The 21,698-nt window shown below is 42.6% G+C and overlaps 1 protein-coding gene across 1 annotated transcript in view; it reads left to right on the top strand.

Moving 5' to 3' along the window:
• Nucleotides 1-21,698, top strand: part of SLC12A4 (solute carrier family 12 member 4) — a 435,256-nt gene that overhangs the window by 83,919 nt on the left and 329,639 nt on the right. Inside the window, exons 3-4 of the mRNA XM_077456642.1 lie at nt 12,952-13,083; nt 16,484-16,630. Coding sequence (XP_077312768.1) covers nt 12,952-13,083; nt 16,484-16,630 — 279 coding nt within the window. The remainder of the gene's footprint in view (nt 1-12,951; nt 13,084-16,483; nt 16,631-21,698) is intronic.

Raw genomic sequence — 21,698 nt, 5'->3', positions numbered from 1 at the left:
GAAAATTACAAACAGATTCAACTTAACACAACAAACCTACACAGTCCCTGTCTTGTTTGCACCGCCTGTATACTGCTGTTGTGAGTATATAGGGCCTGGGGGCCACACGCATTTTTTTTTTTTTTAATATGGGTACGGGGTTCCCCTTAATATGCGTACAAGACCCAAAGGGGCTGGTAATGGGCAGGGAGGGCTACCCATGCCATTTTTCTCAATGATTTTCAACCATATTGCAGGAACCAGATATAACATTAAAACCGCAAGCAGTTTTAAATGATGTTATTTCTGTTAAATGTCATTTTGTGCAGGGACTGTTCTAAACACGGGAAACACGTGGCACTTCACAGGCATACTACAGACACCCCCCAAGCACGATATTTAAAGGAATATTTCACTTTTTTTTTTTACTTTAATCGTCATTAAAATCAGTGCTCCCGCCAAAACGGCCATTTTTAAAAACATTTTAGGCATTGACCCATGTCCCCTGGGGCAGGAGCCAGGTCCCCAAACCCTTTTTAGGACAGCATCTTGCATATTAGCCGTTAAAATTAGCACTTTTAATTTTGAACGTTCGAATCCCATAGACTTCAATGGGGTTCTAAAGTTCGTACGAATTTGGGGTCCGGTGTGAACCGAACCGGGGGGTGTTCGGCTCATCACTAGCGGTTATTCATACAGCAGCAGTTAAGGGGTGTGTGTGTCACCAGAGTGAGTCAGGAAGCTGGGCAGACCAGCGGCATCTATGCCCACAAGCAGGGAGAGCCAGTTGTCAAATACAGAGATGATATCAGATGTGAGTGGACCGCAACGCATTTCAGGGGCCCCACTTATTTTCTCTGTTAAGCAGTTTGAGTGAAAGGAGAAGCTGGCATGAATGGGAGTGGACACAGGACGGATCAAAGCATTTATCAAGAATATAATGCTAACTAGTGGGACTGAAAGTACCAGCATATTTATAATTTATTAAACATCAACTTGATTGAAAAAAGCCACTTTTTCAATAAACTTCTTCAACTACTTCAGTACAGGGCACTTTCGCACCCTTCTTGCCCTGGCATTTTTTCAACTTTCAGCGATGTTGCTCTTTGACTGACAATTGCGTGGGCATGCAACACTCTACCCAGATTTTTTTTTTTATCATTTTCTTCACCCTTATAGAGCTTTCTTTTGGTTGTATTTAATCACAGCTGGGTTTTTTATTTTTTGCTAAAAAAAAATAAAAAATTACCATAACATGTTTGAAAAAACAAAAAAACTTTCTTAGTTTCTGTCTAGAATCTTGTAAATAAGTATTTTTTCTCCTTCACTGATGATGCTGCACTGATGGGGTGGCACTATGCAGCATTAATGGGCACTGATAGGTGGCACTGAAATGCGGTACAGACTGGTGCCACTGATGGGCATAGACTGGTGCCATTGGTGGGCACAGTGGCATCCCTAATGGGCACTGCTGGGGCTGCATTGCAATCAGGGCATTGATGATCAGTGCCTTGATTACCTTTACAAATCCCCCCCATGAGGAGATGCCGCTGATCGGCTCTCATTACCTCACACTCTGTCAGTGTGAGGCATAGGAGAACTGATGAACAGCACTTGTTGATATGTGATTGGACACAGCCGATCACCTGGGCAAAGAGCTGGTGTTCCTGGGACACGGCACACCCGTGATCAGCACGATTCCCGTGGGCATGCGATCACAGCTAAACTGGGCGCTGTAATATGACACCACCCCGGAACAAGAGCCGCACAGATCTGCTATCATTTGATGGTGGGCGAGCGACAAATGGTTAAAGATACTTTTGGTGATATGTTCATACAATATATAAAAAAATAAATATCAAAAATAAATTAAAGTGGTTTTAAATGCAAAACCAAAAACTTAATAAGTTGCATATTACTAATCATTCAATGTAGTTGTTGCATTTGTTTTCTTTTCTTTTGGCTTTTTCTCCTCTGTTTTCATCTGGTGATCTGGCCAGTAACCTTCTGTATTAGTGAGACACAACTCTGGATAACTAAGCACAGCAGACAGCAGCATTGTCAGTCTGGAGTGGGTAGGGGGAAGCCAAACTACAGCTTGCACTTTATAATCAGTTACAACAAGCTTTTTTAATTGGGATGGAGGTTTTGCACCAATTGATAAAAGATCATCGTTTTAATCACCCCTGCCAGTGTTAAGTGGTTTATTTCATCCATGTAAACCGATGCATTCTGCTGTAGAGAAGAAAAAGCAGTGTGTGTGTTTTTTGTTGTTGTTTGTTTTGTTTTGTTAAATGATATTTTATTAACCACTTTCAGACCGGACCATTTTGCTGGTAAATGACCAGAGGTCTTTTTACAATTTGGCACTGCGCTGCTTTAACTGGTAATTGCGCGGTCATGCATTGTTGTACCCAAACAAAATTTGCGTCCTTTTCTTCCCACAAATAGAGCTTTCTTTTGATGGTATTTGATTGCCTCTGCGATTTTTATTTTTTGCGATATAAACGTAAAAAGACCGCAAATTTTGAAAAAAAATGATATTTTCTACTTTTTGTTATTAGAAAAATCCAATAAATTCAATTTTAGTCATACATTTAGGCCAAAATGTATTCAGCCACATGTCTTTGGTAAAAAAAAAGTCAATAACTGTATATTTATTGGTTTGCGCAAAAGTTGTCACATCTACAAACTAAGGTACGTTTTCTGGAATTTACGCAGCTTTTAGTTTACGACTGCCTATCTCAGTTCTTGAGGTGCTAAAATGGCAGGGCAGTACAAAACCCCCCCAAATGACCCCATTTTGGAAAGTAGACCCCCTAAGGAAATTGATAAGTGGCATGTTGAGCCCATCGAATATTTTATTTTTTTGCCTCAAGCGATTGAATAATGACAAAAAAAAATTTTTTTTTTTTTTTTTTTACACAAAGTTGGCACTAAATGATATATTGCTCACACATGCTATGGGCATATGTGAAATGACACCCCAAAATAAATTCTGCTGCTTCTCCTGAGTACGGAGATACCACATGTGTGGGACTTTTTGGGAGCCTAGCCGCGTACGGGGCCCCGAAAGCCAAGAACCGCCTTCAGGTTTTCTAAGGGCGTAAATATTTGACTTCACTCCTCACTACCTATTACAGTTTTGAAGGCCATAAAATGCCAAGATGGCACAAAACCCCCACAAGTGACCCCATTTTAGAAAGTAGACACCCCAAGCTATTTGCTGAGAGGCATGTTGAGTCCATGGAATATTTTATATTTTGCCACAAGTTGCGGGAAAATTACAAACTTTAATTTTTTTTTATTTTTTTTTCACAAAGTTGTCACTAAATGATATATTGCTCACGCATGCCATGGGCATATGTGAAATGACACCCCAAAATAAATTCTGCTGCTTCTCCTGAGTACGGGGATACCACATATGTGGGACTTTTTGGGAGCCTAGCCGCGTACGGGGCCCCGAAAACCAAGCACCGCCTTCAGGCTTTCTAAGGGCGTTACAGTTTTGAAGGCCATAAAATGCCAAGATGGCACAAGATGGCACAACCCCCCCCCAAATGACCCCATTTTGGAAAGTAGACACCCCTAAATTTAGGGGTACACTAGGGGTACACTAGTGAGACTAGGTAATAAATGGTGGGTGCCCTGAAACTATAAAAAAATAACTAACCAACCAGCGTCACCTGTAACAGTTATATGGTGATCACTGGTGAAAGGGTTAACTAGGGGGCAATCAGGGGGCTTTATGCGGTAGTATATGGGGGTCCCTGGCGCTATAAAAAGTTGCGGCGAACCTAAATACCTACCTGCCTAACTAGCGTCACCTGTGACACTAATACAGCGATCAGAAAAATGATCGCTTATTAGGCTGGGTTCACACTGGAGCGATGCGGGGTTAAACCTTTATTGGGGGGGTTAGGGGGGTACCTTAGAACTAAAGGGGGCTAACCCTAACTGCCCTAACAGTTATTACAGTCACAAATGACACCAATGCAAAAAAAAATAAAAATAAAAAAAAAAGCAATTGGTGTCACTGTGACTGGGGGGGGCAGGGGTAATTGGGGGGGTGATCGGGGGGTAAAGGGGGGGTGTGAGTGTGCCTGGCATGTTCTACTGTATGTGTGGTGTGTTGGTGCAACTCACCGAACCTCTCTCCTCGGTGCCGGAATGAAAAATACTGACACGGAGGAGAGAATACATCACTTCCTCTCCTGTGTTTACATTACAGGAGAGGAAGTGATGTCACGAAGGATTTCCATTCGTCGAGAGCGATCGCGAGGGGGTGGCCATGAATGAATGGCCGCCCCCTCATCCCGGATCGCTCTCGAAGGAATGCCGACCGCCGCAGGCACCGGGGGGGCCCGATCGGGCCCCCCACCCGCGGGCAGGCAGGGACTTATATATACGCCCATATGCCTGCCCGTGCCATTCTGCCGACGTATATCGTCGTGCGGCGGTCGGCAAGTGGTTACATTTTTTCAAGAAGAAGAAGATGTTGGCTTACTGAAAAGTATGTACAGTATAGTATGCAATACTTGGTTGAGGCTCCTTTTGCATGAACTATTGCATCAATGAAGCGTGGCATGGAGGCGATCAGTCTGTGTTATGGAAGCCCAGGTTGCTTTGATAGCGGCCTTCGTCTCCTCTGCTTTGTTGGGTCTGGTTTCTCTCATCTTCCTCTTGACAATACCCCACAGATTCTCTATGGGGTTTAGGTCAGGCAAGTTTGCTGGCCAATCAAGCACAGTGATACCATGATCATTAAACCAGGTATTGGCACTTTTGACAGTGTGGGCAGGTGCCAAGTCCTGCTGGAAAATCAAATCGGCATCTCCATAAAGCTGGTCAGCAGAGGAAAGCATGAAGGGCTCTAAAATTTCCTGGTAGATTTCTGTGCTGACATTGGACTTGATAAACACAGTTGACTAACACCAGCAGAGAACATGGCTTCCCAAATCATCACACACTGTGAAAACTTCACACTGGATCTCATACAACTTGCCTCTCCACTCTTCCTTCAGACTCTTGGACCTTGATTTGCAAATGAAATGCAAAATTTCCTTTCATCCAAAAAGAGGACTTTGGCCCACTGACCAACATCCCAGTCCTTTTTCTCCTTAGCCCAGGTAAGATGCGTATGACAGTGACTCTGGTTCAGCAGTGGCTTGACACAAGGAATGTGAAAGTTGTAGCCCATGTCCTGAATACGTCTGTGTGTGGTGGCTCTTGAAGCTCTGACACCAGACAAAATCCACTCCTTGTGAATCTCCTTCAAATACTTGAATGGCCTTTACTTCACAATCCCCTCAAAGCTGCGGTTATCCCTGTTGCTTCTACCACACCTTTTCCTTCCACTCAACTTTCCATTAATATGCTTTGAGACAACACTCTGTCAACATCCAGCTTCATGACCTTTTGTGTCTTGCCCTCTTTGTGGAGGGTGTTAATGACTGTCTTCTGGACAACTGTCAAGTCAGCAGTCTTTCCCAAGATATCCTCCTAGGAGCATGAGCTGTCACCCTTAATCTCTCCCAAATTCAAAGAAACCGTTTACAGATCTAGTGGATGAGATGCCTATTGAAGTTAAAGCCGCCCCAACCTTTCTGGACCTAAGTTGGATTTTGCTTTCCAAACCCAAAAAAAACCTACAAAGTCCTTTCCGGTTCACCCACGTTGGCATGCATTTCTGGCTCTATTTTGACAGATCCCTCCATACTCCAAAAAACAAAGCTGCTCCCAGTAGCCTTGCACTACTGCGTAGACTGTTATACAGACTTCCTGCTCAAAAATTCTCGTGGTTCTCTGGCTGGTGAACTGATCTGTGGAGACAGTCTCTGAGAAAAATGTATGAAAAAATTTAGTTTGAAAGAGAGCAGCTCTTTTGAAAACTACTTTTTATGCACTTTTATTAACGGTCACAGGCGGAATAAGTATACACTTGCCTAGTAAGAAGAAAGCTAAGGTGCCTGCAGCAATTTGTCCACTACCCGAATTTGAAAGACTTTATTTTGTCCCTCCCAGATCTTTGCTTCCTAAGTCCTTCACTCAATTCCACTGTAAGTACTGGACGCCAAAGCTAGTTAAATATGCCACCAAGTCCTCCTTGCAGTGAAGAGGCACCCTTACTTCTACAAGTGGGGCTGTATTGGCTTTTTCGCTTGCTTGGTGTCAGGGCACTTTGGATTCAGGATGTGGTGTCTGAGAGAGGCAGGCTGAAGTTTTGATTCCTGCCTAAATCCTCAGACCACCTACGAGATTGTGGGCCTTTGCCTTGTATCAACTTCACTCTTTTTCATAGTGATTGTTCCAGTAGCCTTCGAACAATGATTCCAAATTGATCTCGTGTATAATTGCATCATTGTAAAAAGGGTAATTTCTAGCATCAGTGGACATCTAAGATGTGTATTTGCAATGTCCAGTGGAAGATGCATCCACCTCAGAGCTTCAGGTGGTTCCTCAACCTACAGAAGCATGTTTTGGGTTCAACCTACCGCTTGGAGTATGTGGGCCTAATCTTGGACACACACCAGATCATGGTGTTTCTTTCCTGGGAACTAGTGTTAACCCTCCATGCTCATGTTAGGACCCTTAACTCCAAGAAACTTTCGTAAGTCTAATTTTGCTTGGACACTGAGCCTCATTTCTTCAAGGCATTGATGTTTGCTCAGTCTCACTCCAGGCCTCTGCAGCTCAATGTGCTAACTGCTTGGGTCAAAATTTCTAAGTCTCGGGACCAGCCCATACACCTGTCTCCCAAGACCAGGCTGGAATCAGGGAAATTCTTTCTCCTATTAATTAACCTGTCTGGTTCTCAGGTTTGATGCAATGCCTGCTTTTAACAGACGGTTAGACAGGTTAATTTGGTTGGTCAGAAGCCTGGTTGGTGAATTGAGCTATGGAATGGTCTTTGTTTTATATTGATGCTATGCTTTTGGGCTGGAACAAGAGTCCTAGGAATGGAACAGCCTTAACAGATTTGTCATTACAATCGTGCTAAGGGCCATTTGCTTATCCCTGATGATATGGGCCCACCAGCTTCAGGGACAAACAAAAGTTCAGTTGGGCATTTCTAAAACTGTGGCTTACATCAGTTGATCAGGGAGTCACCAGAAGCTGCATGGAACTTTTTAAAAGCTGTCCTAATTCTGGATTGGCCCAAAGAGTATGTTCCAGCCTTTTTCTCAGTCTTTAGTTCTGGAGTAGACCATTGGTAGATGGAGTTCCTCAGTCGTCAGAACCTGGACACAGGGTAATGGTCTCTTCCCTGCAAGGTGTTGAATACTTCCATCAGCATTGGGGGATGCTGGATATGAATGTTTTGACATCTTGCTTCAGGAACAAGGTGAAAATTATCCCAGTGATCATAAAGGGTGCCAGACTAATTAGGAATAGGTACTCGTACATTCTTCCACTCCTGGGAGAAACTTAGTGGGCACTACCTGACCTGTTGTCTCAAGGGTCAGTCTACCATTTTGCTTCAGTCACTGTCTTTGATAGGTTGACTGTTGAAGCCCAAGTCTTGAGGGTTCAGGGTTTCTGTAACTCAAATATTCCTTTGCAGCATCCTTTCTCCCCAAGGTGGGTTTTCCCTTCCACCTTTATCAGTACATCAGGATCAGTACTCTACACTGTTTATATGTGGCATGCACAGTGTGAGTTTACCTCGTGGCCACTCTAACTATCTGAAACTCTGATTCCTTTTGTTCTGCCTGCAAGAACCCACGGGCCTTTTCCTGTGGGTTGTTCATTTCCAAATAGATTGGGCCAGTTACCATTAAGGCTTATTCCTTGAAGGATAAGACCTCTCCATTTCTTGCGAAGTCTCATTTGACTTGTTCATTCATGTTTTTCGTAACCCAATGACTTTTACTCAAATTTGCAAGGCCTACACCTGATCCTCTGTTAATATGTTTAAGTTTTACCAGGTGGATGCTAAGGCTTTTGCTGACACTGGCTTTGGTCATAAGGTGTTTCAAGATGCTCTTTGAGATTGGGAATATGGTTCTCTTATTTTAAATCTGTTTGCTATATTACCCACTCAATTGTGTTACTTGACGTCTCATGGCCGTAAATAATGGAAGCCTGGTTCCTGTACTGTACTATTAATATATAGATTTTTTTTTGCTTTACGAAACGCACAACAGTAAAATGTGTGTGCAGTAAAACATGCTTGGTATACTCACTGTGGAACCTAAGGGGTTAATTCTCTGCATTGTTTAAAAAAGATGTTTGTTCCTGTATGCACAGATCCTTTTCTTCTTTCACTGACTCAAAAAACCTGCCCGTATAAGACAGCGTTACTGGAGTCAGGCTGCACAAGCTAAATTTGGTGTGTATTGCTAGAGTTTTTTTTATTTTCTTGGGAGAGTGCATGTGATCAGCACAGGGCCAATCTGCACTGTCCAGACAGAGAGTAAGGGGTCCTGCATCCTGAGAGGGCAGACAGTGCAGTATGAAAACCCCTCCTTTAAGCCTTAATTGGTTTTTAGCTAGAAGTCACAAGATTACTATATACGGCTGATGAGAAAGGGTATTTGGCAGTTAATATTTACAAAAATGATTGCATTTCCGTGTTCTGTGTACTATAGGAGACCAGATAGAGTGACTGCAGGGTCCTGGGTTTAGTAACACTTTAACTGTAATCCTTTTTTTGGAGCACAATACAGGACACAGCCCAACTTCCTTTGTGGTCTGGTGTAGTCTCTTTTCTTCTTTTTTCTTTTTTTTTTTTTCTTACAAGAAACTAAGGATTCCTGACAACTGGAGTGGTTTTATGGGCTGAACTTAGAGCTTTATTTGCCATTGTCCTGAAGGAAAATGGCAGCAGAGGGGAAAACGACAAAGTATTTTTGGCCACGGATTATTTGTAAAATTATAGGAAGGCTAGTTATTTTCCCTATAATTTTAAAATGCTGCAAGTAGCCCAGAATTCATTTGCTTTACCTCATGTTTTGCGGGTGACAGGGACCAGCCCCACACCATATAGAGAGCAGTGTATTGTTTTGTTTAGCGCCAGGCGGCAAGTATTTGTTTTACTGTTTTGTTTATTTTTATGACTTTGCAAACCACCTGTGAATAAAGCTGGCAACCCGCTAGATTTGAAAGAAACTGCCTGTACGCTGACCTTTGTTTCAAGAAAAGGATGATCCCCACAAGCTAATCTCCCCACAGCAGGCTTGTCTAAATGTTGTGCAGCAAACTTTAAACAAGCTTCAACATGCTTTTTCTTCAGTAATGGAGTCTTGTGTAGTGAACGTCTATACAGGCCATGGCAGTTGAGTGCATTACTTATTGTTTTCTTTGAAACGATGGTAACAACTGCTAATTCTAGGTTTTTCAGAAGCTCTCTACAAGTGGTCCTAGGCTCTTTGGATAAACCTTCTGCTAATTCGTTCTACTCCTCTGTCAGAAATCTTGCAAGGAGCACTGGTTTATGGTGAAATGATGTTCTTTTCACTTCCGGATCATAATCCCAACAGTGCTCACTGGAGCATTCAGAAGTTTAAAAAAATCCTTCTGTAATCGATGCCACCAGGATGTTTTGCAACAATAAGGTTGAAAAGGTCTTGAAAGAGCTCTTTGCTTTTACCAGTCATGTGATTTTTCTTGTGTGACACCTGGGTAATGAGACACTTTTTCCATTTTATTACACATAACTTAAAGAGGGATTCCACCAAAAAAAATATTAAAAGCCAGCAGCTATAAATACTACAGCTGCTGACTTTTAATAAATGGACACTCACCTGTCCCGGGTTCCAGCGATGCCGGCATCCGAGGCCGATCGATCGCTCGGCTCTCGGCTGCTGCAGTCACCATTCTAGGTGAGGGAATCAGGAAGTGAAGCGAATCGGCTTTACTTCCCGGTTCCCTACTGCGCATGCGCGAGCCGCGCCGCGCAATAGGAAATCTCCGCGCTGTCACTGGGACCCGCGTGCGTCCCAGCAGACAGCGCGGCAGGGCAGGAAATGGCGTAGACTCCCACGGGAGTCTATGCCCGGAAGTGGGTGAAAATGCCTGTCTTTGACAGGTATCTCCACCCCCCTCCCCCCTGAAAGGTGTCAATTGTGACACCGGAGGCGGGGAGGGATCCAATCAGCGGAGGTTCCACTTTAGGGTGGAATCCCGCTTTAATTTCTGAACTTCTTTATAAAGAATCGCTTAAAAAGCAACATGATGGGGTAATTTAGGAGATATTTACTGGACCTAATAGGTAAGCCTTGTAGTCTTACCAATTGGTACAACTTGAAAATGTAGGTTTACAACCTCTTTAACCACTTGCTTACTGGGCACTTAAACCCCCCTCCTGCCCAGACCAATTTACAGCTTTCAGCGCTGATGCACTTTGAAAGACAATTGCGCGGGCATACAACACTGTACCCAAATGAAATTTTTATCATTTTTTTTCCACAAATGGAGCTTTTTTTTGGTGGTATTTAACCACTTGCCGACCAGCGCACGACGATGTACGTCGACAGAATGGCACGGGCAGGCAAATGGGCGTACATGTACGTCCCTTTAAATTTGCCGCCCTGCCATCACGAGCGCGCCGCCGGCAGCGCGCTCCCGCGCTGGTCGGGACCCCCGTGAGTCCGGTCGCAGGACCCGCGAACTCGATCGCCGCGGGCATACCCGCGATCGTCTCACGGAGCGGCCAAATGAAGAAATGCCGTTGTAAACAGCATTTCTCCATTCTGCCTAGAAACTAGTGACGCTGATCTCTGCTCCATGTGATTGGAGCAGAGATCAGTGTTCACTAAATGAAAGCCCAACCCCCCCACAGTTAGTAACACACCCCTAGGAACACTTAACCCCTACACTGCCACCCACTGGTTAACCCCTTCACTGCCAGTGTCATTTACACAGGAATCACTGCATTTATATAGCAGTGATTACTGTATAAATGACAATGGTCCCAAAAATGTGCCAAAAATGTCCGATGGGTCCCCCACAATGTCGCAGTCACAATAAAAATCGCTGATCGCCGCCATTGCTAGTAAAAAAAAAGAATAAAAAATTATTAATAAAAATGCTATAAAACTATCCCTATTTTGTAAACGCTGTAACTTTTGCGCAAACCAATCAATAATCGCTTATTGCGATTTTTTTTTTTTTACCAAAAACATGTAGAAGAATACGTATCGGCCTAAACTGAGGGAAAAAATTTTTTTTTATATATTTTTGGGGGATATTTCTTATAACAAAATGTAAAAAATAATGCGTTTTTTTCAAAATTGTCGCTCTATTTTTGTTTATAGCGCAAAAAATAAAAACTGCAGGGGTGATCAAATGCCACCAAAGGAAAGCTCTATTTGTGGGAAAAAAAGAACGTTAATTTTGTTTGGGAACCACGTCGCACGACCGCGCAATTGTCAGTTAAAGCGACGCAGTGCCGAATCGCAAAAAGTGGTCTGGTCTTTGACCAGCAAATTGGTCCGGCCTGAAAGTGGTTAATTACAGCTGGGAGTTTTATTTTTTCTAAATAAACAAAAAAAGATGCAAAAAAAATCATGTTTAATAGTTTGTTATAAAATTTTGCAAACAGATCATTTTTCTCCTTCATTGAAGTGCGCTGATGAGGCGGCACTGATGGGCTGCATTGGTGGGTACTGATGGGCTGCATTGGTGGGTACTGATGGGCTGCATTGGTGGGTACTGATGGGCTGCATTGGTGGGTACTGATGGGCTGCATTGGTGGGTACTGATGGGCTGCATTGGTGGGTACTGATGGGCTGCATTGGTGGTTACTGATGGGCTGCATTGGTGGGTACTGATAGGCTGCATTGGTGGGTACTGATAGGCTGCATTGGTGGGCACTGATAGGCTGCACTGATGGGCATAGTTAAGGCGGAACTAAAAGGCACAGATAAGGTGGCACCGATAGGCACAGATAAGGCGGCACCGATAGGCACAGATAAGGCAGTACTGATGGGCACAGATAAGGCGGCACTGATGGGCAAAGATGGGCACAGATGGGTGGCACTAAGGGGCACTCATAGGTACCACTGATAGATGGGACTGATGGGCACTGATAGGTGGCACTGATAGGTGGCACTGCTGGGCACTGATGGGCGGCACTGATGGGCACTGGTAGATGACACTGATGGGCACGGATATGTGGGCACTGGGGTGCGGCACCGTTGTTGAGGCAGATTGTGGGCACTGATGAGTGTCACTGTGGGCACTGCTGGGTGGCACTGTGGGCACTGCTGGGTGGCACTGACGGGGGGCACTTATTTTTTTAATGAGGTGGCACTGGCAGGGGCAGGTGGGCACTGGCAGGGCTGGCCGTGATCGGGACTGATGTCCCGATCACGGCCGCCGGTGATCGGCTCTTTTTTTTTCTCCTCGTGCTGACAGGACAGGACAGGAATAATAGCCGATTACCGGCTCCGTTGTATCACATGATCAGCTGTCATTGGCTGACAGCTGATCATGTGGTAAGGGGTCGGGATCGACCCCTTGCTCGGATCAGTGATCAGGCGAGTCTCATAGACTCGCCGATCACAGAGCGCGCCGTGCGCGCCCCTCAGGGGGCGTGCAGGCCGCTCGTGCACGGGACAACGTCAATAGACGTAGTCCCGGCAAAGGAGGTCCGCGCTGTAGCCGTCATTTGGGTATAGCGTGGGTCTCTAGTGGTTAATTTCTGAACTTATTTGTTTTGGTTTCTTTGTATGTATGGATTGCATGGGTTGTTACCGACATGTGGTGAAAATTTAATGTCAATAGCATATTTTGGAAATAACCTTTTTTTTACCTAGAAAAATGGTGACATGTTCAATACTTATTTTACCCGTTGTATGTTTATATGTTTTGCAGTTTGAAATAATTTGTTCCCAGTAAAGCAAAGACACTGAATGGTTTATAACTTTATTTCACAAACTCATGATCTTACTACTGTTTGCTCTGCTCTGTTTTTGTGTATCTGTACCTAAATATGTTCTTATACAGTATTGTATATGCATGTTTTAGGAAGAGCTGGACATCCGACCAAAGGTCTCTTCCTTTCTTAATCGCTTGGTAAACTATACTAACCTGACACAGGGTGCAAAGGAACATGAAGAGGCTGAAAATCCAGGGGAGTCCTGTAGAACGTTTTACAAGGTAAAGCCTTTAATGCATAATTGTCGTGTAGCTTGATTATCTCACTACTATATCTCCCATATGGGAGATCCTTTAACCTTAATGGCAGCCATAATGTAATGAGGTTTTGCTTCCATTCTCTCCAAACTTCAATTTAGGATTTACATTGCTGATCTCACCACATATTGTGGTGCTATATATATTTCCTTGGAGACCTTTTTCTAAAAAAATTACCTGAGCCAAATCTCAGACCATAGGCCCAAACATGATGTCGTTTCCCTGCAGTTGATAGGTTCACTATCTCAGACTTTTCCCACAACCTAGTACTGCTAATATCTAGGTCTAATCCTATCATTTATGTTAATCTACTTTACTCACACATGAACATGCTGCCATCTGCACCCTTCTATTGCATCTCCATTAAAATTTCCCTCAGTTCTGCTGGTGAAGTTGCTATCCCCTGGTTTTTCACTTCAAGTTACGCAGTTTGGAGTGTATCTTGGGCCAATTGGCACAAATTTATTTTTAGAGGCATTAGGTAGGCACAGCAGGGTGTTGAAATGCACATTACTGCTAGCAGCCACCAAAACATTGTCATATATATATATATATATATATATATATATATATATATATATATATATATATATATATATATATATATATTTTTTTTTTTTTGTTTTTTTTGTTTTTTTATTTGTAAGGTTTTATTTTTTCACAAAACACAAAGGGTAATGTGGGATTGACTCATTAAACAACCCTCAGACTGTACCCTGAGTCACGATAGGTCCTCCCTCCCCTATATCAAGGTCAAGGTTTACTAGGTCACCTGCTCTACAGGCTAAGCAAGTTTTCTGATCTTAGGATTGACCTTGACATCAGTTAACTTCTACACCTAGTGCCTTGAAAAAGGGATTCTGAGAGGTCTTGCAATGTCTGCCTATGTTTCCTGTTAACCTTGTCCTTTATTCACACAAGGTATCACTGTACCAAGGTGAGCTGGTGAAGATCCTTATTTTCTAGTGCTTGGGAAGGACTCATTGCCCCACTTTTCAGCATATCCTTTGTTCTCATTTCTCTTCACATGTGGTCTGTAGATACCTCAGCATTTGTCTGCTGAAATTACCTAGTCCTTTCAATTATGCTATTGCTCTATAGACTTTCACCTAAAGACCTGAAATCATCTATAGTCCCCTGATATTCACCAGTTTGGCAATTGCAACGACTAGATTAGTGCCTTTTTCTTAAGGGCATGATGATTGCTCCCCCCTGTAATATTTTGTTTAATGTATGTATTTCTTACCTAGTGTGATGATAGAGATCCATATCCTAGAAATTGACCCTTCTTTTTTTTTTTTTTCCGTGGGCCTGTTGCTGCAATTTTGGCTGTTTTGCTGCCCACTCAGTTTGTTTGAGGACATCCTGCGTTTTGTACTGTACGATAAAGATAATAGGAATTTTTATGTACATATAAATTCCATTTTTCGGAGTACCAAGATAGTGACAATTTTAGAATCAACTCCACTGTATCCTCTACAGTACTCCAAGACATAGAATTTACAAGTACATCCAATTTAGTATTTTTCTTTTAAATGATATTTCTGCCTTTTAAATGTATTTACATACAGCTTCATTTTACTAGCTTGCGCTTGCTAATGCAACCTAAAGTAATGCTCTTGACACTTATTGCTTGAGGTTTTTTTTCATGACACTTAATGACATCATTAAATTTCTTTTTACACTTATTACTAAATGCTGCCAAAAAATGTAGTTAGATCTTTGCCTGACCATTGTCCTGATGAAGAAAAAAAATTTGGTGAAAATAAATTCATGTCGGGAGGCGTGGCCTGGATGGAGTTAGGCTGTGGCTGTTATCACCTATTACACGCTGAGCTTGTGCGGTGGTTGAGAGTTTATTCTCCTTGTTCTGCAGATTACACTGAGTCAAGTCGAAGGCTTAGTGTGACCTGCACCCTAGTGCAATACACTGAATGGGGGATATTGATGTCTGAGTGGAGGCAGCTTAGATTCACCAAAAATCTGAAGTTGAGAAACCCCCACGGAGAAACCTTTGTTTATCTTATAGCAAAAAGTCCAAAAAGTGTAGGGTGTGCACATGTTTTAGGTGCTTTAGCAGGGACAGGCCAAGCTTCGAACCATCAATAGGCAGGCTGATTGTACCAAGTTGACTCATTGATAGACTGGGGTCCAGCATATTCGATTTTAGCATGCAATTATTGTCAGTGGCTTCAGCTTCTAGCAGTAATTCCTGTGTTCTCTCGGCAAGCATGGTTACCTGCGCCCCCCTGCCAGGAGAACACAGTAGCTCCATGGAAGGGTTTCCACCATCAACACTGACTGTTTTGATGGGGGAATCAAGCTATTTCTTTCCTGCAACCTATGGATGCAGGAAAGAAAATTACATATTCTATGGCCTGCGTAAGCAAAAACATCCATTAAAGTTTAACTTTGGGTAGATATAAAAGACACAAATTAATGCAGCATTGTAATAAATATTAAATTGATGAAATATATGTATTAAATTTAAGTGGAAGCAGTATCTGAATTTGTCTGGGTATGGACTCTTGCAGTTGTATATTATGTACAACAGCACTCGTAGAGGGTGTCAGGGAAATGGCATAAGGAGCCAGTCCAGGTTTGCTGCAATGCTGGGTGTATGCTGATAGGAGGAGAGTGGAGTAACTGTTGGATGGGCGCATTGGTGAACTGCTTCTCCTTTTTCTGTACAGTCACGGGGAGAGAATGAGAAGGTAACCTGTAAATGAAAGTCAAACTGCAGCAGAAAAAGAACAGGTCCCTTTCCCTGTGTCAGGTAACATGCCGGAGGATAGATATCTGCAGACCTGGCACAGCTGCAGATAGATTTCCACACCATCTCATCTATGGCACAGCTGGCATCCCCTGCTTCTTTGGGCTTTGTGTTAGCTGTTATCATCTTCAGGGGCACTGAGCTCTCAGCCGCAAGGGGAGCTCTCCCAGCATTTTGGCTTCAGGACCAGGTATGTGACGCCCTGCTAGAAAGGGCTGTGCTATGGGGTGAGCTTTGTAAGTCTCAGCAGTGGATGGACAGCAATAAAAAATCCTGTCAGGTAAAATATCTCTTATGTGTAAGTCATCTGTATGTTTAGTGGTTAGTCTGAAGCTTGAGCTTTAATTGTAGAGAATAAAAAGGGATAATCATGTTGTAAACCATGTTGTATATGTGTGGATAGGTCGCATGACAGTAGAAGACCTGTAGAGGTCTGTTTCTGTTGATTAAATACTTTTCTTATACATGACTTGTTCCATTTTTTATTTAAAAATTTTTTTTCTCATTCACCCTTGATTATAACAGTGATCCTGCTACTATTATTACTACATTATCCTGTTGTAAAAACATATTTTTTTATTCTCTTTACAGTCTCCCAGCATGGGCACACTGATGGGCGTTTACCTTCCATGTTTACAAAATATTTTTGGAGTGATACTCTTTCTTCGACTAACGTGGATAGTGGGAATAGCTGGTGTACTGCAAACACTAGTAATTATTCTTGTTTGTTGTTGCTGTGTAAGTACATTTTTGCTTCATATGATCATTTTTGTGCTAGTTTTTACTGCATTAGACCATCTGAAAAAAACATGCAAAAACAAAAAACATACTACGGCTTCAGGTTTCTTTAACCACTTTAGCCCCAGAAGATTTGGCTGCTCAATGACTAGGCCATTTGTGATCCGGCACTGCATCTCTTTAACTGACTATTGCGCGGTCGTGCAATGTTGTACCCAAACATTTAAAGTGCAATGATAGAACAGTTTCCAGCTACAGACACAATCTCACAATCCCTGGTTTGTATACAAGAAAAACTAAAAAGAGACATCGCTCCTTCACATAGAGTGGGATGTTTAGAATGAGATGTAGTGTCTGCAAATAAGGTCAGCACCAACACTAACGCTATAGTAAAAATATATACTTTAATTGATAATATGTGAAAACACATCCATAATATACATTAAAGACCACAGGTGGATACTTGAAAACCAGATGCTTCAGAATGCAGTGTTAGCCAACATGTTTCGCAAGACCGCTACATAATACATACATTGACAGTATTTAATACATAACAAAATCTCTCTCTCTCTCTCTCTCTCTCTCTCTATCTATCTATCTATCTATCTATCTATCTATCTATCTATCTATCTATCTATATATATATATATATATATATATATATATATATATATATAATTATATCATAAGGTGCTCACCAATTCTTCTAAAACATGAGATGCTCAGCTAACACCTCAGTACCATAATCGCCCATCACCTGGCCTGGATACGGCATTGTCATTCAAACCGTTTCTCTAGTCTAGGTCATTTGTTGATCACGTAATTGTTTACCCCCCCCCCCCCCTTTTTTTTTTTTGTGGATAGTGTCTTTTTCTTTTTTTTTCTTTTTTTTAAAGGCAGCTGCTTTTGTGGAAGAAAAATATAGCAAATAGAAAAAATTATATAGCATTTACAATTGCTACACAAGCCGAATTGTAAATTAATGTTATTAAAAATGACCTTTTTCAACTGGTGCTCTAATTTTCTGTCACATGTATTATTATTATTATTATTATTATTATTATTATTATTCAGGATTTATATAGCGCCAACAGTTTGCGCAGTGCTTTACAATATGAGGGCAGACAGACAGTACACTTACAATACAAATCAATACAGGAGGGATCAGAGGGCCCTGCTCGTTAGAGCTTACAATCTAGAAGGGAGGGTCAAGTTGAAACAAAAGGTTTTAACTGTGGGATGAGCTGATGGAGAAAATGAAAATACAGTTAGGTGTGGGTGGGGTAGGCTTCTCTAAAGAGAAGTGTTTTCAGGGATCGTCTAAAAGCTAATAAAGTAGGAGATAAGCGGACAGATTGGGGTAGGGCATTCCATAGGATTGGGGAGGCTTTGGAAAAGTCCTGGAGGCGAGTATGAGAGGAGGTGATGAGGGAGCTAGAGAGCAGGAGGTCTTAAGAGGAACGAAGAGGACGAGTAGGTTGGTATTTAGAGACTAAGCTAGTGATGTAGCTGGGGGCAGAGTTGTGGATGGCTTTGTATGTAATTGTTAGTATTTTGAATTTAATTCTTTGGCTGAGCGGAAGCCAGTGGAGGGATTGACAGAGAGGAGTAGCAGACATCGAGCGATTGGTAAGGTGGATGAGTCTGGCAGCGGCATTCATAATGGATTGAAGAGGTGCTAGACTATGTAGAGGTAAGCCAATGAGAAGGGAGTTGCAGTAGTCAAGGCGAGAGATGACCAGCGAGTGAATTAAGAGCTTTGTTGTGTCATTGGTTAGAAAGGGGCGTATTTTGGAGATGTTGCGGAGGTTGAGGCGGCAGGATTTGGACAGTGATTGGATGTGTTGCTTGAAGGAGAGTTCAGAGTCCAGGACTACACCTAGAACCTTGGCGAGAAGGGGATGGGGTTATGGTTGTGCCATCAATTTTGACAGTGAGATCAGGGGAAGGGGCGTATGGGGGAGGAAAAATTATAAGTTCGGTTTTGGATAGATTGATTTTGAGGAAGTGGTGTGAAATCCAGACTGATATATCTGATAGTAAATTAGTGATACGTGAGGAGACGGAGGGAGTGAGCTGAGGGGTAGAGAGATAGATTTGGGTGTCGTTAGCATAGAGATGGTATTGGAAGCCATGGGAGGCTATCAGTTGACCCAGGGAGGAGGTATAGATTGAAAATAGGAGTGGTCCAAAGACAGAACCTTGGGGGACCCCAACAGAGAAAGGAAGAGGAGAGGAGGAAGTAGAGTTGTAAGAAACGCTAAAGGTGCGGTTGGATAAGTAGGAAGAGAACCATCTTAGAGTACGGTCACGGAGACCAAAGGTGTGGAGTTTTTTGAGAAGGAGGGGGTGGTCAACCGTATCAAAGGCAGCAGAGAGGTCCAGGAGGAGGAGTACAGAATAATGTCGATTGGTTTTGCCCGTTAGTAGATCGTTTGTTAGTTTTAGGAGAGCAGTTTCTGTGGAGTGTTGAGGACGAAATCCAGACTGAAGGGGATCAAGAAGGCTATTATCAGCGAGGTGGTCACTCAGTCGGTTGTAGACCAGACGTTCGAGTCGTTTGGATAAAAAGGGGAGCAAGGAGATGGGGCATAGGTTGTTTGGATTGGATGGGTCCAGTGAGGGTTTTTTAAGTATGGGTTTGACAAGTGCATGTTTTAAAGAGTTGGGGAAGATGCCAGAAGAGAGGGAGAGATTGAAGATGTGAGTTAGAGAGTGTAGCATAGAGTCAGAGGGTGAACGCAGCATTTGCGAGGGAACAGGATCCAGAGGGCAGGTGCTAAGGTGGACATTACCAAGTAGTTTAGCAACGTCGTCTATAGTGGTGGGGTTGAAAGAGGGAAGTAATGATTGTGATTGTGGGCATGATGTGTAAAGCGAGGAGGGTATCAGAACAGTAGAAATCTCTGCGCGAATTGTATCAATCTTCTGTTTGAAGTGATTAGCAATCTCCTGGGCAGTGAGTGAGTTGGTGGGTGGAGGCGGTGGAGGATGAAGTAGAGAGTTGAAAGTAGAGAAGAGTTGACAGGGACGGGATGATAGGTTGCTGATGAGAGTGATAAAATAGTTCTGCTTGGCAGAGAGGAGGCTAGAATTGTAATTTTGGAGGGCAGATTTATATTGATTGAAATCTCTCTGAGACTTGGTCTTGCGCCACAGGTGCTCATGAGCACGACTACGTTTTTTTCAGACTTCTAGTGACATCTGTTTGCCAAGGTTGAAGGGGTCGGGCTTGATTCTGTGTGTAGTGAGGGGGGCCAGTGAGTCCAGAGAGGCCAGAAGTGAAGTGTTGTAGACAGAAGTGGCTAGGTTGGTGCAGGATAGGGGTGAGATTTTGTCGTAGAGGTTGTCAATAGCAGAGTAGAGAAGAGAAGGCTTGAGATGACGTAGGTTTCTGCGGGTAACTTTAATGCGGTTGGAGGGAGAGAGTGAAACTAATAAGGTGGCGATCAGAGAGAGGGAATGGATAGTTAGAGAGGTTGCATGGAGTGCAAAGGTGAGAGAAAACGAGGTCAAGGATATTGCCTTCGGAGTGAGTAGGATCATGTATCCACTGTTTCAGGTCAAAGGAGGAGGTTAGGCTGAGAAGTTTGGAAGGAGCAGAGGTGTTAGTATTATGTTGATGTTGGGATGTTGAAGTCCCCGAGAATGATTGTGGGGATTTCAGAAGAAAGAAAGTAGGGTAGCCAGGCAGAGAAGTCATCAAGAAATGTTGATACTGGTCCAGGGGGCCTGTAGATCATGTAGTATGGAAACCTGGAGATTTTCTGTACACTGATATATATGAGGGTGGATGCAATTTTGCTTTAAACAATACAAGAAGTATTTGAGTCCAAGAAGTATAGTTTGCCAAGATCACCAAAAGTGTTTGATCAACACGTCAGCTGCCTTTTACATTTTAGAAAATAAGCAGATACTGTATATCGGAAGAATTTTAGATTATATAGTACACACTATTGCATGCATGGAAGTCATCTACAGTAGGTTCATAGTATAGATTGGACATACAGTATATTCTGAATGAGTGGTGTGTCTATATGCTTGCTATGACATGAGAACTGGGATCTTTGGAGGCTTCTGATCATTTTAATATTTGCAAGAACTCTGTTAGACTTTATTTGTTCAGGGATGAATAAACATTAATCTTTGGAAAGAACCAAGTTGCTGCAGGAAATAGTGAAAATCAAATAAAATAGGAAGCAAAAAAAGTAATATGGCATATAATATATAAATATATGGGACACATGTCCATATAATAAAGTGCAAAATTCTTGAATTCAGTGCAACACTCAGTGCTTGGATAGATGAGACAGAAATGCCCTCTTGCCAGATCCAAAGACCTATGAAGGTCTATATTCGCTTCTGTGAACATTGTTATCCCTCACATTAGGTGCAGATCATCTTAGTTTATTCAGGCTCCTCGTGAGGAACTTATTACGCAGCGTCCAAATTAAAAATGGTCAATTTACTAAAATACTACTTGCAACAAAACTGAAATTGCAGGCATTTGGCAATACACCGCCCTAGCACTCACAAGCATACTGACGTCACCTCTATTTCCTGCCATGCCGACGTACATTTTGTCTGAATAGACTTTTTCTGTGCGGCATTACCCCCTTATTTCTGTGGGACATCAGCCCCTAATGCCTCACAGAAAAAGTCTATTCAGACGAAACATAAGCAATAGGAAATAGTGGTGAAGTCAGTACGCTCGTGAATGCTAGGACGGTGTATTTCCAAATGCCTGTGATTTCAGTTTGGTTGTAAGTAGTGTTTTAATAAATTGCCCATTCTTAATTTGGACGCTGCGCAATGAGTTTTTCTTTTCTCATATGATTAATGATTGGACCACCTTTTGTGGCTATCTTGTGATCATCATCTGTGTCTCGTTTTCACCAGTGGTTCCCCATGAGGAGGCTGGATAAGCTAAGATGATCTGCACCTAATGTGAGGGGTAACTAAGCGTATAGATACAAATATAGACCTTGATAGGTCTTTGAATCTGGTAAGAAGACATCTTTGCTTCATCTATCCGAGTACTAGGTGTTGCACTGAATTCAAGAATTTT

The sequence above is a fragment of the Lithobates pipiens genome, unplaced genomic scaffold (assembly GCF_037356315.1).
Source record: "Lithobates pipiens isolate NorthernLeopardFrog02 unplaced genomic scaffold, aLitPip1_a1.2 Scaffold_10, whole genome shotgun sequence".
In the NCBI taxonomy this organism is placed as follows: domain Eukaryota; kingdom Metazoa; phylum Chordata; class Amphibia; order Anura; family Ranidae; genus Lithobates; species Lithobates pipiens.
Note: the sequence above shows the minus strand (reverse complement) of the source record. Positions and strands in the feature narration are given on the sequence as shown.